Raw genomic sequence first — 14,772 nt, 5'->3', positions numbered from 1 at the left:
CACAGTAGAAGAGACGATGAGAGAGGAGAGATAGGGAGAGAGAGGACAAGAGGAGTGATGTCTAATACCAGGAAGAGCGGGGAGGTCGGCCGCAAAAATGCCTTTCCGGCATTTCTTTCAAAGATTGCGTTGCAAATTGTGTACTTCAATATCTGAAAGCGTTGAGGAGAAGTCGGCAGCTAGGTGCTGCTAGAAAACCAGGAGCCCAAATGTCCCGAATTCGAATGGAGCACCGAGTAACAAAATGAAGGAAAGGGAAAGAACCGGTCCAGTGGCACAGAGAGAACCGAGATCAAAACAAAGCATTGCTCCAAATTCCCGAAATCGCCCATGCAGTGAATATTCCAGCTCGCCGGTGCTGTCGATAGCCAAGGGCTTGATTCACTCACCAACGCGTTTATGGACGCGAAATGCTGTTTCTAATGAAGCGCCTCGCTGATGCCAACAGTATACCCTTTACTAAAATAACACGTTGTGAGAGCTGCACTTAAATGTCATCGCATCATATTTATATAAAGTATATAGAAAGGCCAAGAACGCATAGAGTGCATGAGTGATGACAAAGGCAATTGTTGAAATTCACACGTGTGCCTTGGAATCTGTTGCTAATATTCATCTTATTACTGTTTGGTGAGAATGCGGAGTTTTACGCGCTGAACCTTTTCTGTGGCCTCGAAAAAATAAGGTGTAACTTACATAATAATTTGAAGTACAGAGGACAACATGCGCGGGTGCCTAGTGTGGCCACCTCTGTGCAATGTTATAGCCAGTGGAAACTGGTTCCAACGCAGAACCTTCAGAAAGCGCACTTGACGGTTCGATATTAGCTTGGGACTATGATATATTTTGCTCGTGCTCCTAAGGTAATTTTGTAATAGACACATTATAATCGTTATGCGATCCCCAGACTTGCGAACTTGCCAAATCATCACCGCCACTGTCATCGTTAGCCACGTGTGACGTCCACGGCAGGAAAAAGACATGTACCGCGTAATCTCCAGTTGGCCCTGTCCTGCTTGCCGCGACCATCTCGCAAAGGAATGCTGTTCCGGAATTCTCACTTCACTCTTCACCATGCTTATTTGTCCCCTTCCCGCAAGCTCTATCATCTATAGCTCATTTATTTTTTCACTCACCCCGTAGTGTCAATAGTCATCACTTCCTCAAATCGCAGTGATCCTCCTGTCACTATTCGTTCTTTTTTTTTATATATAATCCGCGTGACGGTCTCGTAACGCTATTCTTACTATCTCTCTTCTATAAATGATTGTTCTGACCATAGTCTATGTTTTCAGTTAGCTTCGCAGTGTCTGCCCCATAGCTAGGTGAGTAATGGCAGGGTGTAACTATACGTTTCAAGTTTTCGTCTTGCGGCATATTGCCTTGACCAAGCCCTCTTTCATTGAGCCTCTCGATGAACCTGCCACATATATCGGCAGTTGCAGACTTTCCCTACTCCTGAAAACGTGCTTGTCGCCCCACCGCCCTCCCGCGTACTACATTTGCATACGCCCACCGACATTCTGCTACATGTGGGAATGTGCGAGAAACCCGCATTCGACAGCCCGTAACAGCTCAAGGGCCTGGTGAGTATGCTAGCCCTCCCTTCTCTCAGCCGCTACCAGTCTGGTATTAGTCTGGTTGCTGGTCCGTTGTGCGCGGGGAACTGCAGCTGGAGCTGCGCTTTTGAACAAACCACTTGCGACACATTTTTTTCCGTCTGTATCACTGAAGTCCATCCTCTCTCTCCCCCCCCCCCCCCCCCCCCCCCCCCCACAAGTCCTTGCCTTCACTTTTCGTTTGTTGGCGATTCGTCTGAAGAGTCGTACAGTCTGATTGACCGTGGCCGTAAGTCTGTTGATTGTTTCGGTGTTTTTGCGATTTTTCTGTATGTACATGCCCAGTATGCGCATGGTTTGGACCTCCCTGACCGGTTGGCCTCTCGCACATACATTCAGGGGGATCGGGAGGACCTGGTTTGCATTTTTTCCGCGCGGTTTGGCCTGAAAACCAGCAGTTCCGCGAGAGGCCGCATCTCGTCTACATCCCTCCGCATCCTCCAAAGCACCCCTGCTCCGGTTAGAGAAACTGAGCTAATCTGGGTCCCGGCCCACTCGTCTAATCCTGGGAACGAGGCGACTCGCGCGCAAGCCCGAGGTTTCGTCGACTGGGCAGTGAGCGCGCCCTCCGACCCGAATTTCACGAGAGATTGGTTAATTTCTTTCCGTGATATTACCCACCACATCAGGCTGGAAAGGCGCACATATCCGCCTCCCCACAAATCCTTAACGAAGGCGCAGGAAGTTGCCTGTCGCCGACTACAAACACGCTCCCTTCCAAATCCGACGGTCCTTGCCCTCATGTACTCAGGCCAGTGCAACACAAACTGCAGTAAATGCGGCGACATATGACCACGTTCTCTGGAACTGAGCAAATGATCCACCTGCGATGTAAACAAAACAGCTCCCTTCTCCCGAGCGGTGGGAAGCCGTGCTGATCAGCTCGGACCCGAATATCCAACTATACTCGGGCCATCGAGCGGGCTAATGAGGTCGCCGCCAGCCATGGACTAGCGGCCATCTAGTCCGTCTCTCCTTAGACCTGCTTGAGCGACGAAATAAGTCTTGCAATCCAATCCAATTGCCTCCACTTGTAAGCAGAAATATGTGGCACGTATACCCTTTCATTTAACGTCACCTCCCAGTCGAAAAAAACTACAGAACTGTGTCAAAATTACGACAAAATAATTGTAGTTTTGTCGTAACCATCAAATTTTTATGTAGTTCTGTAGTTTTTCTGTAGTATATTTCTGTTGTCTGTAGTTCTGTAGCGCGTTTCTGTTGTAACAACAGAAATTTTTGATGTTACTACAGAATGTTCTGTTGTCACAACAGGTTTCCCATCAGAAACCACACAGAAATTCTGTCGTTTGGTTTCTGTAGTTTTTTCCGACTGGGCTTCCTCCCAGTGTGGGTTTGGTGCCTTATGTCTGAAACACCGTGCTGATGCCACATGTGCGTGCCCGGTGCGTGCCCGAGTCCAGGAAAATCTCAAGAGTCGATTTTCCTCCTGCACGCGTAATGCCTTGGGCAGCCACGTAGCAGTGTGTGACCGGTCTAAGGAATGCAAGATGTCTCATGACAAGTTCACTTACTGCTCCGCACGCAAAGGAAAACTGCAGGCGAGGATGAGGAGGAAGGTGTAATTAAAAAACGCGGATAAGATCGGAGAGCACTCACATAAAAGGCTCGAGGAAGGGGACTATAGAATAAGGGGGAGTGTATATTCTAGGCGGTGACGTCATGATGCAGTAAATTGCGGTTCACAGTGTCCAAAAGATAATGCGTATGCGTACTAAAGCCAGTAAAAATGAAGCTTTGAGCTCTGAAAAGATGTTAAGTGTGCGTTATTATTGGATTAGGAGACCGATGGGGATATCATTTTTTATCAATACGTGTGCCCTATATACGCCGCTTGAATGGACCAAGGGCAAAATAGAGGGGACATTAAGTTGGCGCCGCTTGACACTATCGGGACTACAGTGCAGAGTTGAGTTATGCGATCCATATGACTTGAGTAGAAAGCAAAAAAAAAAAAAGAAAAGAAAAACGCTGATGACGCGAACCACGTTAAGGCCATATGCTTCGATTGTCCCTCAGGCGAGAAAACACGGACTCGAAGCAGCATCGTAAATTAACCTTTTTGCTTCTCTTACTGGCTCCCCACCAGCGTTGAAAGGAGATGTGAAATGCGCGGGGTGGAAAAGGGTTTTACAAAGATATACTTCGCTAAAAAAAAAAATAAAAATAAATAATAATAATAATAATAATCTTGCACATCCTACAGCACTGCGTTTTCACCACCCCCTTGAAGATTTGCAGGTCTTGTCTGCATACACAATATGGGATACACATATATATGTACACCAGCGAATTCAGTGTTTTGCTGAGAGCGTTCTTGTAGAGAAAAAAGGAAAGAAAGGTTGGGGATAAAACTTAATTTTCCAACAGATACAGTATGGGCGCCAGCCAATCCTCCTAGTCGGCGGTCTGGTGTACTTCTCGGGCGGCGTGTTAGGTCATGTCGGATTATTCCTAGTTCAATCTCGGACTTTGAGCTTAGTAGGAGTCTTCTAAAAGTCATCTGTTCATAAGAAAGCATCTGGAGGCGCTTACAACCAAGAAAGCACGTTTCCGAAACCGGCTAACCACGTATAGCCACTGGTACCCGGAACGATTTCCGGACGGATCGCGATAGATCTCGTACATACGATATAGAGTTGTCCAGAAATCCAGGATCTAGATGAAGAAACTAGAACACAAAAGAGGAAGAAAAAAAAAGAAAGAAAACCACGTTTCCGCTGAGGGCGAAAGGCGCGGCCTGTTTTCGAAAAACCAGTCTTGAATCCTTAACGTTAAGTAGGGCACGTGTGAGCATACTTTTCCAGTTTGGAATACCGTGCTTCGCGCAAAACTATTCGCTCTGATACTATATTCTAATGCATTAGCTACACTGATATACTGATGCAACATACGTACGGTGCGAGTAAATAGCGTTTCGAATGACCGCTTTCTTGAACGAGGAAAAAAAAACACCTTTCATCGCGAAGCGCAAGAGAACCTTCGCATGCTTGCTTGTGTTTCGCGCCGGTCTGAAATATACCGCGACCATACGGGTTATGTTTTAGTTTGCGTTTTCAGCAACTGGACGGTCGTTGTTCCCTGATTTTTAAACTTTCACGGTACGAAATCGTATAGTCGCAGTCATCGAGTGAGAAAATAGTGTGCAGTCATGGACAGAAATATCAAAGTGCGAACTTGCGAAAAAAAAAAAAATAAAAATTGCGTTGCCTCGTAAGCCAATACGGTTGTAGAAAACACGCATCTCCCCTCACGTTTTTATGCTTTCATTGGCCTGCTTTATAAACCGCGTTTAGAAACATTTCTGTTTACCGAGAGCGCGCACAACGTAAACTATTTTTTTTTTGTGCATAATTAAGCGATGATTGATACGAATACAATGCTGCGATAGTAAGCAGCATTTATTGGAAAGAGACGTAGACATAATCGAGATTTTTTTTTTTTTTTTGACGCATTTGGTCACCGTTGCTCATATTGGTGCACTGCTCAGCATATCAGTGGCACATATGCATACAAATAGTCATCAATTTTTATTGTCAATTAAAATGTAAATTGGAAAATGAAGATAGTCAATGAAGAAACATGGTGTGTATGATCCCAACACTGCGAGAAAACTCGCGACAAATCTTTCGGGCGCGACATGACGGCATGACTTCCGTCGCTTTTTCCCTTTCGTTTCCCTTTATGAACCAGGAATGCTGTCAGCCCCGACGGAACTCAACTTACGGCTCACGCAAGGAAATTGCGCAGCAGCTTGGCTCTGCAGCTCTGCCACGCAGCACACCGTCTGGGGAAAAGCCCCACGCCGGTGCTCTTCCGCGAGAGGGCGACGGTGCCGCTCAAGCTTCCGTGGGGGGTTGGGTCACGTCAGAGAACGAGCTGTCTAGCACTGCGCGCAGACAGCCGTTCTTGCGGTGCCGGTCCTAGGTCCTAGCAGTGCCGGCTGGCGTGACCCGATGACGTCACCGAAAACGTCATCTAGGGGACGACGACGCCACCGCGTCGACCGCGTCGCGACCGGCCCGACCGCCAGCCCGGTTCTGTGACGGGTTTGGTTTTGTGGACGTTTGTAGGCGTCAGTACAGCGCCAGCTTCCGTGGCGTGCATGTGTGTCTGCTCCGGCGTTGTGTTATGAGGACCGTAGGTGACAGCGTGTTTCCCTCTGACGATAAGATGTATACGCATATGGGCAAGGAGATTTCGTTTCTCGCGTTCCATCCCGACAGGTAAGGGTGGCCGAACAGCGGGTTTCTCTTCGAGCGCATTCTTCCATCTTCGTTTTCTTTTTTTTTTTTCTGTGGAATGGCCATGGCTCTCGCGACGCCTAGCACAAACTCCGCTCGCTTTACTTGGCAACGCTTCCTACTTGTTGACGAACCGGTATCGGCACCGCTGACCCGGAGTCGCCCGCACCACATGACCGGGACACGTATAAACAAAGCGCGCCCCATAATTTTTCGGGTGCCGGTTACGCAGAAAATGATGAAAATGTGTTACAAAACACTGGCGGCACTAACAGTACGGCTGCTGTGCGCCGTTTTTGGAGCTGACCAGGTGGTGTAAAGACGAGACATGTGCGCGCGCAAGGATGCAGCGTTTGTGTTTGGCGTTCGTGTCCACGCGAAAAGGATAACGTCCTGCTGATAGCATAGCAGCGGTGCTGGTCGTGGCCTTTACAGCGGTCACCACGCTTCTCGGCAACCGCCACATCTCGTATCGATCTCAAGCTTCGGGCGAGCCGTGCGCGCAGTGTGATCGCGGTCGAAAGATGACATGTATGCCGTATTCGACTCGCCGACTTTCACCTCCAAACTGTACAGTGGCATCTTGGCTGTGAAGAGGGCGTTCGAAATTCTCAAGTTCAAGTACGCGTGCTCGACAGGCGAAAGCGACCTTTAGTCTGCATTTTTACGTGTTTTCTTTGCTTTTTTTTTTTCTACCTGCTCGTTTCGTTGGTTTCGCGGTCATTATCCGGCGAGCTCCGACGGCTGCCATGTATACGCGCACAGCTTCGGTACTTTGACGAAACCCTGCCTAACTTAGCTACCTTTTCTCTGTTTCCTTGGTGTGGTGCAGTGAGCCCGATGAAGCCTACATCACGGATGATATGCGCGACAAGGCATACAACATCTGCCGTGAGTTCCTGAGCGGCACATGGAAAAGCATTTCAAGTCGGGACATGGTCTTCAAGTCAGTCAGGTCAGTACAACGCATGCAGAAACTTCGCTCTCCAACCGTGCTGGACGCACAGGCGCCGTAGTCGTGCTTGTGCTGCTGCATGCGGCGCGGTCCGGACTTTGAGGGTATCGCGTTGCATACCGTCTCCACTGGCGCGCCATATCCTGTCACACGAGTCTCGTCCCGCGCGTTCACCGTCGGCGGACGCGGCATGCGTCGTCGTGCAACGCGGCTGCTCACTGTCCTCAGTCCACTGATCTCTGCTGACGTGTTATCACGTGTTGCCTCTGTCTGAACCCTTCCTGGCCCGAGTGCATGCTTTCTATAAATAGACGAGGCCATTATTCCCTAGTTTACCACACAGGCTAGCAAGGCTCATCATTTGCACCAGCCTGTTTAGTTATTCAAAAAACTCTAGGGGCAGGGACGAAAGAGTGAACCTGCACCTGATTATGTGCTGCCAACGCCCTGATTTCATGCACTGAGCGGTCAAGAGTATTTGACTGCCTGAAATACGTTTTTGCTTAAAAAAAAATTTTTCCATGTATGCACTATATTCAGGTCTTGACAGACATCAGTTTTCTAGCAGAAAATACTAAAGGGTATGTTTTGCAGAGATATGCAAACTTCCTATAGAGGGCCACAAGTTATGGAAATGGCAGCATCCTTATACAGCAACTTATAAAGTAGATACCTTTCATACTTGATAAGTTGACAAGGAAAGAAGCAAATCAATTGCCATGTAAGTTCATTTGCTCAAGCTGGTACGAAATATGAATAAATTTTAAGCAGGCACATTGCTTTTTTTTTTTTCCCCATGCTAAATTGCGAAGAAATCGGTAAAATTCAGGGAACGTACAATAGGATCACAGTATACAGGAAAACTCGTTGCCTTGCTTTGCTTGTACATGTCTGCAGTCTGGGTATATGCAGTTTCCTACCATTTCTGACTGGTTCTGTGTATTGATTGCATCAAATTCTGCTGACTTTGATCTAAAGAACAGCAAAAGATTAGCTTATAATTTGTTGAATTGTGATGTCTATAGCCCGTTGGTAGGGTAAACTAGTATGAAGGAGAACACTAGCAAATGAAGTTGTTGATACATAAAGCATTTTCTCCATGAAAATTGCACTGTCCTTACTCTCCCTGTACCACCCACACACTCCCAAAAAGTGCCTTGGCAGTACAGAAAAATTAAATTTGCTGCGGCATTGTTCTCTTGTAACTTTTGTAACTTGTTCTCTTGTTACATTTTGTGCTTAGTTTTGGATGTATTGGCTATATCAGTGTTCACTAACTGCAGGTAGTGTTTGCAAAAGTTGGTTGTTTATAAATGTCAAGTGGCATTCTCTGGAGTTTCTAAGGACCCTTTTCTTGGGAAAGGTCACAGGGTTGCATCTTATCCCTTTCATTCTCCAAATAGTACTCGAATTCTGTACTCTGGGGAAGTACTGTGGGTTGGGAACAGTGCTTGAACATCTTACGGAGGTGACCTGACAAGCAGAAGGATAGAGAGGGTGTTCAGGCGAGCTGCCACTGTCTTTAGAGTGGTTCGGCAATTTTTCGGGTGGCGGCCAGTAGCTTTCACCATCCTTTGGTTCCATCATTGGTGTCACTCTTGAAAGGTCAGTTTCGCATTTGTTGGCATGGTGCACTTTTGGTAGTAGGCACTATGGCAACATGTCCAGTTTATAGTATTGTTCTAGGAAGATTAAAGTAGCATGTAAGGAGAGAAATAGTTGTGCCTTTTTGTACTAAAATTGAGTATATTACATTAGCGAACACAGATGGTTAAAAGTAGTTTTCACTTGAGTTTCCACTTGGTCTTGCGTATTTTGGGACAGGTTCCTAGGTCGAATGAACCCTTTAGGCTGAGCCCTTAACTGTAGTCAACAGTGACATGCCTTAGGTGTCATAGATTTAATGCAAACTGACTTGAATTTTGAATTTGTTAGATGTGTACCCTAACTAGCTGTGCACTACTCCAAAGTGTTAAGATATGTTTTTCTGCTTTGGACTGTACAATCATTTTTTTGGTCTGCTTTAATATGTGGTGATGTGTCAGACGTTGAAAGAGATCAAGTGCTAATGAGCCGAACGTGTAATTGGAATAGATCTCGCAAGAATATTGCTGGATGCCAGGTTTTCGCATTTGATTTTAGTTGCAGGACATTGCAAAAGGTGGCTGCAAAGGTTCTGTTAGGTGGCACCCAATTGATTAGCTTCTGTATTCATGATGACAGCAGCATGAGAATACTGCCTGGTAGTTGTTACATAGTTCTTGTTGTGTTCCATTGTGCAAAAAGATGTGCAACACAGAAGGAAGAAAGATGATAACAACTGTGTACTGTGCTGTGCATCTTTCCTTTTTTTATTTTTTTTTTTTTGAGATCATACACCAACTAGCCCCCCCCCCCCCCCATCCCATCCCATCCCATCCCATCCCAGAGTGTACTACTGTATAAAAAAAATTGACTATATTGAATGACATTTTGAAGCTTGCACTGCTTCGAGGACTCCAGGCTCAACCATTCAACCAATATGTTGCATCTTCGTGTCGCTTCTTTTTTTTTTTTTCTGCTACTGTCTCCTGTATCGGTGACTGTTTTGTCTAAATGAGCGGCTGTGGTGGAGTCTGTGTGAGTTGTCACTGAGTAGTGGAAAATAACCAAATGTAAATGCCAGATGACCTGTAGCCTCTTTTGAAGTGGGGTGTCCTTGTGATGATTGAATGATGTGTTGAGCGTGCTATGCAGGCAGATCCTGTAATTTGAGACACCTCTTACTCGTGCAGCTTCATTGGGCCCATACACAATCATGTGACCACTTAAAAGCCCCCATTTTCATCTAGTCAGACCACCTATAACTGTGTCCCTTAGTACAATTTTTTAAAGTTATCGGAAGTAAACCAGTAAAGAACAAAGCAAAATTTTGTATTCTCTTGGTGGTTGCCAAGTGCTAGAAATGGTGTGTACAGAAAATTAAGGGAAAGAACTGAAGGAATATAAAAGTCACAAATGCACTTGTTGCTCATTCGTCATGAGATGGATAAGTGCACCAAAATGAAATGGAAGGGCAAAAGGGCGATCTCTTTGTTGAACAACCACCGCCTGCATTGTTCGCTCTGTGTGTGTGTGCACATGGAATTCGAGATAAAATTGCTTCATGACAGTCTTTCTACAACTGCTGCAAGTGACGTAGACTTGCTGTCGTGTCACAGCTGTGCCATGCTTGAATAGGCAAGCTCCGCAAACACCTGGTCGCGGCATCATCCTTGTCTGTACTGTACCAGCAATAGCTGTCCTCTCATGTCTGCCAGGTCACTTTTGTCTGTTGTCTAAATGTGAAATTAGCCTTTCATAGCTTAAACTTACATGCAAGGAATGGTATCTTGCTCCCTTGCATATGGCCCTATGCATACAAGCTGTGTCATCTCGGCATGCATGCATTTCTTCACTTATTTGTGGCTTTTACTGAACGCCAAGCTCCACTCTGCTAATTCCATTTACTTGCCTCTCTTGGTGCTTTCATAGTGTTCAGATAGCTGAGATCATGGGCAGAGTGACCTGATATGGACCTGTGGAAAGGGTGCTTTCTTTATTTTGCTTTTGAAGTTTTATGCCAGTGTGTTTTTTTCCATAGGGTGCTCAGAGCTCATGAAAAAAGGATAGGCAATATTGTGAACTTCCTCAAATACATTGCTGTAAAACTTTGAAGTGGTCAACTAAAGCTTTTATAGTTATCACTATTCCTGTTGTGAAACTAAGGCTTGCATATATTAATGCGATATTGCAAGTACAGTGGGCTGTTTATAATTCAGAACTCAGTAGGAGTCAAACCTTTTTTGCTTTAAAATTATGCAGGGTCTCAATGAATAAGTCCTTTTAACATAGTTAACACTGAATGAACCAGGATGTCAGAACTGGTAGTTTGTATTAAGAGAGTTTCATTTTGCATCAGTACACTTAACTCAGCCAAGTAGATCTCCTTGCTGTTCTGTGCAAGCTTTTTACACGGCCCTTATAAGGCTGTTTGTCTTTTTGCAATAACAGCGACTTCTTTTCATCGAGCGGTACACGCAGTCTTTCTTCTTTCATTGCTGTGCTTCTGAGTAAGTTAGCTGAGGTCCTCCATCATTTGAGGACAGCTGGGCAATGATGTCATTTGTCACATATGACCTTGTCGGTAACAAAACTTTCATGGCATGTTGTTTGCAGAGCGCTTTCAAAGCACACACTTCATTCTACCGTACGCACATTGTTATGCCACTACACAGTATTGACAGTGACCCCCCTCCTCTGTGACCTCTTTCCCATTTCGCAGGCCTGCTGCTGCTTATTTGAGTGTGCTGTGCTATCTTCCACTTGTTCGCTTATCTTGTCACCTAATCGCTTCTCCATGGACTTTGCTTTTGCATTTGCTTTCAATGTGTGGCAACGCCATTACACAGGTTTGGTTGTGGTATGAAGGTCTAAGAGCTGTTTTATCTTGGTCGTTCTTGTGGTGAAGTTTTTGAAAGCACTTGCATTCTGGTCATATTAGACTCTATTCTTGTTCGTGGAGTGTTGAATTTGGCTTTTACTTTTGTAAATACTACGGTACATTGTTATTGTTATATTTGGCTGCTGATTGGAAATAAATTTTACATTTTTCATGTTATTGTCATTATCATCATTACTTAATGCCAAGGTGCTATTTGTATCAGATCTACTGTTGTTATTGAATAATGTTGGAGGGAGCTACAAAACAGGGGCTGCTGAATTGATAGAAATCTTGTTTATCATTGTTAGATTTGCTTCATCATGATCATTCAGGATTATTTATTGTGTGTACTATTGTGTATTTATTATATATATATATTGTATTTGTGGTGTAGAGCTGAACACTCGGGAGAGTTACACATGGAGAGAATAGCCACTGACTTCAAGTAGCAAGTATTTTCTGATGAATGTTGCAGAAGCTAAGAAATTTGAAAGGATTAAAGACTCCAAACTTGAGTTGAACGTTTTCTTGTTTCTAATGATGTGTAAGATGCTTCTGCATATGGTTCTCCATATGATATATGCCTATGGCAACTAAATAATTCTTTATTTTCTCACCTATTTAAGTTTTAGTTTCAGCAGCTAAACAATTGCTATGGCATCAAAGGTCGATATAGGTCACTTGAGGCATGAAAAACAGTGTAGTATAACTACTGCTGCTTTACTCAGTGTTATTTTGCCTTTTGAGGCAGGTTGACTTTAGTGCAGTGGACTAGAACGATGAAGCAATGATTATATTCATTTCTTTCATACCTTGCTTGACCTATACTGACATTTGTTGTCATATTCATTGCTCATCTGTTGAAACCAAAAGTAAAACATGTTAAAGAATTTTACTGTAAATTATGTAGTGGTCATAGGTGGACACTAAATGGTTATCATTGTATAGTATTTTCTTACTAATCATTCGCAAATAAGAAAACATGCAATCATTTTTGTTGTCTATACTCTGTGGTGTTTTCCATTGAAGGGTTGTGTTAGGTGGCATTTCACACACAAGGCGGGTTTAGGCCAGACCAAGCTTATGACACAGCTAGAGTTCACCGCAAGCCTGTGCTCTTGCTCTCACTTTCAGGGAAGGAAGACGCAGTTAGTCTGAGTGCACAAGTGATTTATTGCACAGTAAGCTACATTGCAAAATCCATAGCCCTGTCATAGCATCCGAAAGTAGGGCCACGTCATAGTGCACGCAGTGCAGAAACTGCACGTCCCCTTCATCTCTCAGTGAACCCTCGGGAGGCCTCTAATGAGCAAAAGCAAAAAAGAGCAGTGGCTGCACACTCTAGTCGCTCAGGGGGCACATTCTCCACGACTGTAGCGTTAAATTGGTTCCAGAAGTTATAAGCTGGCTGGTCACTGTTTTCATTTGTTAATGAGTCCTGTGATTCACTGAGTGTATGCATCATGCACTAGAGCATGTGTGATGGCATGCAATTGTTTTGTTTGTTTTTTTGACATCATTGCAGTGCTGCACAGAAGCGACACATTTATGTAAAGCAGCAACAGCTGTTATTGGAAAAGTTTTGAATTTTGAGATCAGGGCCCGTATTCAGAGTTTGCGTCGTTATTGAAGTGTCGCTATCTCACGTGACCTCGAGTCATCTGAATGGTGGAAACGCTGGAACCGCGTGTTGCCACTACAGTACCGGAAGAGGTGGCAACATCATATTTTGGCGTTTCCACCAATCATATGACTTGAGGTGAGGGGGATAGTGACACTCTCGATAATGACGCAAACTCTGAATACGGGCCCAGGTCGCGGTTTTTAACGCTGCACTTACTTGGCTGTTGATGATTTCACATGGGAATTCTAACTAAATAGTACCACATTTTTGCCCGTATTACTCTCGCTGTGCACATAAGCTATGCCCCTAATTTGAACCCTCATGATGGGAAGAAATTTCCACTCACATGCTGCACACTTACCTGTAGAAAGTGTGATGATTATGTATATTTATAACCGTGGAAACAATGTTTTGGATGTTATTAGAACAAGTTTATTTTAAAGGGCTTGCTTGCACCAGTGCTCAATCCACGATTGCATTAAGTCACATCTGCGACTGCTGTTTTTTAAAGTTTATCATCACTGTTGATGGTTTTTTTGCCTTTTGTTCCATCAGAGTTGTTGCTAATAGAACATGTGTTGAAGCTTGTCCATAGTAATTAGCCTCTATACATCAATTATCCAATGGCGCAAAACACCAGTGTGTCAGTAGTGATGAGGATTGCACATGTTTGAGTGGACAACACGTATTGCCATGAAGAAACCCTGCCTCCTCAGTATTTTCACATAAGTGGTACCGCAACTTTTAAATTGCAGTTTTGTTCAATTATTATGAGAATAAAATGTGTGCAGACCGTGGCCTACAGTAGCCACTGCAATTGTTGACAATGCTTGGAGCAAGGAAAAAAAAATAAAGAACTAACTAACCTTTTGCGAAATTAACCGTCTGTGATCACTTTCCTGTATGCAGTGGTGGCCTGAGCAACCTGCTTTACTACTGCTCACTGCCCGAGACCCACACGCCCCTGTACGGCGAGCCCAGCCAGGTGCTGATGCGCATGTACGGCCAGATTCCAAGCGAGGGCAGCGACACCACAGTCACTGAGAGTGTCATCTGCACACTGCTGTCCGAGCGCAACCTGGGGCCCAAGCTGTACGGTGTCTTCCCTGGGGGGCGCCTCGAGGAGTACATCCCTGTAAGCGACTCTTTTTGATGTGTCTGTATTTATCGCCTCGTGTATTATGTAGCGTGATGTGAATAGTGCAGTACCTAAGTAGAACTGTTAAGTTTCTGGCTGAGATGCTGTAGCCAACTGTGCTTAAACTTGTTAAATATTCTGCAGTGATGTCACCAAATTCAGTCATTGTCCTCTTGGAGTCCTTTGAATATTTTCAGTGCTTTGCTGTGCAGTGTCGGCAACCCCAGGTGGTCTACACTAATCTGGAACCCTTCACAACACAACCCTCATCTCTACGTGTTGTTTCAGAATATTGAACCCCACAGTTTGCATTTATTATTTTTATTATTACTTAAAATGCTTCTGCGAACCAAAAACATTGAAGGAATTAGTTTGTCTTTATCATACACTGTTAAGTGAGTTGGTGCTAATGCAAACTTTGTGCCAACTCTCTTCTTTTTTTTTTCCTCATTCTTACCGCCAGTTTAAGTCTACCAGTGTCTTAACTGGCAACTCCTGGTGTTGTTAAACATAATCCACACTTGTAGCTCAAATGCGTTCGTGACTGGCTAGCTTAGAGTGCACCTTAGGTGCATATTGAAGGTAAACTTTGCAGGTCTGGTTGGTTGCAGCTATGGCTGACTGCGACAGAAGCATAACAAGATAGCTGGTTGCTCTGGCCTACTACGATGTATATTCGGTTATATCCGGCATTTGTGTACACTATTGC

The 14,772-nt window shown here is 44.7% G+C and overlaps 1 protein-coding gene across 5 annotated transcripts in view; it reads left to right on the top strand.

Annotated features, from left to right (window-relative positions):
- LOC146190363 (choline/ethanolamine kinase) overlaps positions 1–14,772 on the top strand; it is a 72,063-nt gene that overhangs the window by 38,426 nt on the left and 18,865 nt on the right. For 3 of the 5 annotated variants that reach the window (XM_084600848.1, XM_084600849.1, XM_084600852.1), the window contains exons 2-3: positions 6,717–6,839; positions 13,835–14,060. In XM_084600848.1, coding sequence (XP_084456974.1) covers positions 6,717–6,839; positions 13,835–14,060 — 349 coding nt within the window. Of the gene's footprint in view, positions 1–5,520; positions 5,867–5,987; positions 6,506–6,716; positions 6,840–13,834; positions 14,061–14,772 lie in introns of those variants that run through there. The other 2 variants (XM_084600850.1, XM_084600851.1) reach the window with 2 other exon arrangements.

The sequence above is a fragment of the Amblyomma maculatum genome, chromosome 4 (assembly GCF_055883805.1).
Source record: "Amblyomma maculatum isolate TAMU_Amacu chromosome 4, ASM5588380v1, whole genome shotgun sequence".
Lineage (NCBI taxonomy): Eukaryota > Metazoa > Arthropoda > Arachnida > Ixodida > Ixodidae > Amblyomma > Amblyomma maculatum.
This window is presented reverse-complemented; position numbering and strand designations above follow the sequence as displayed.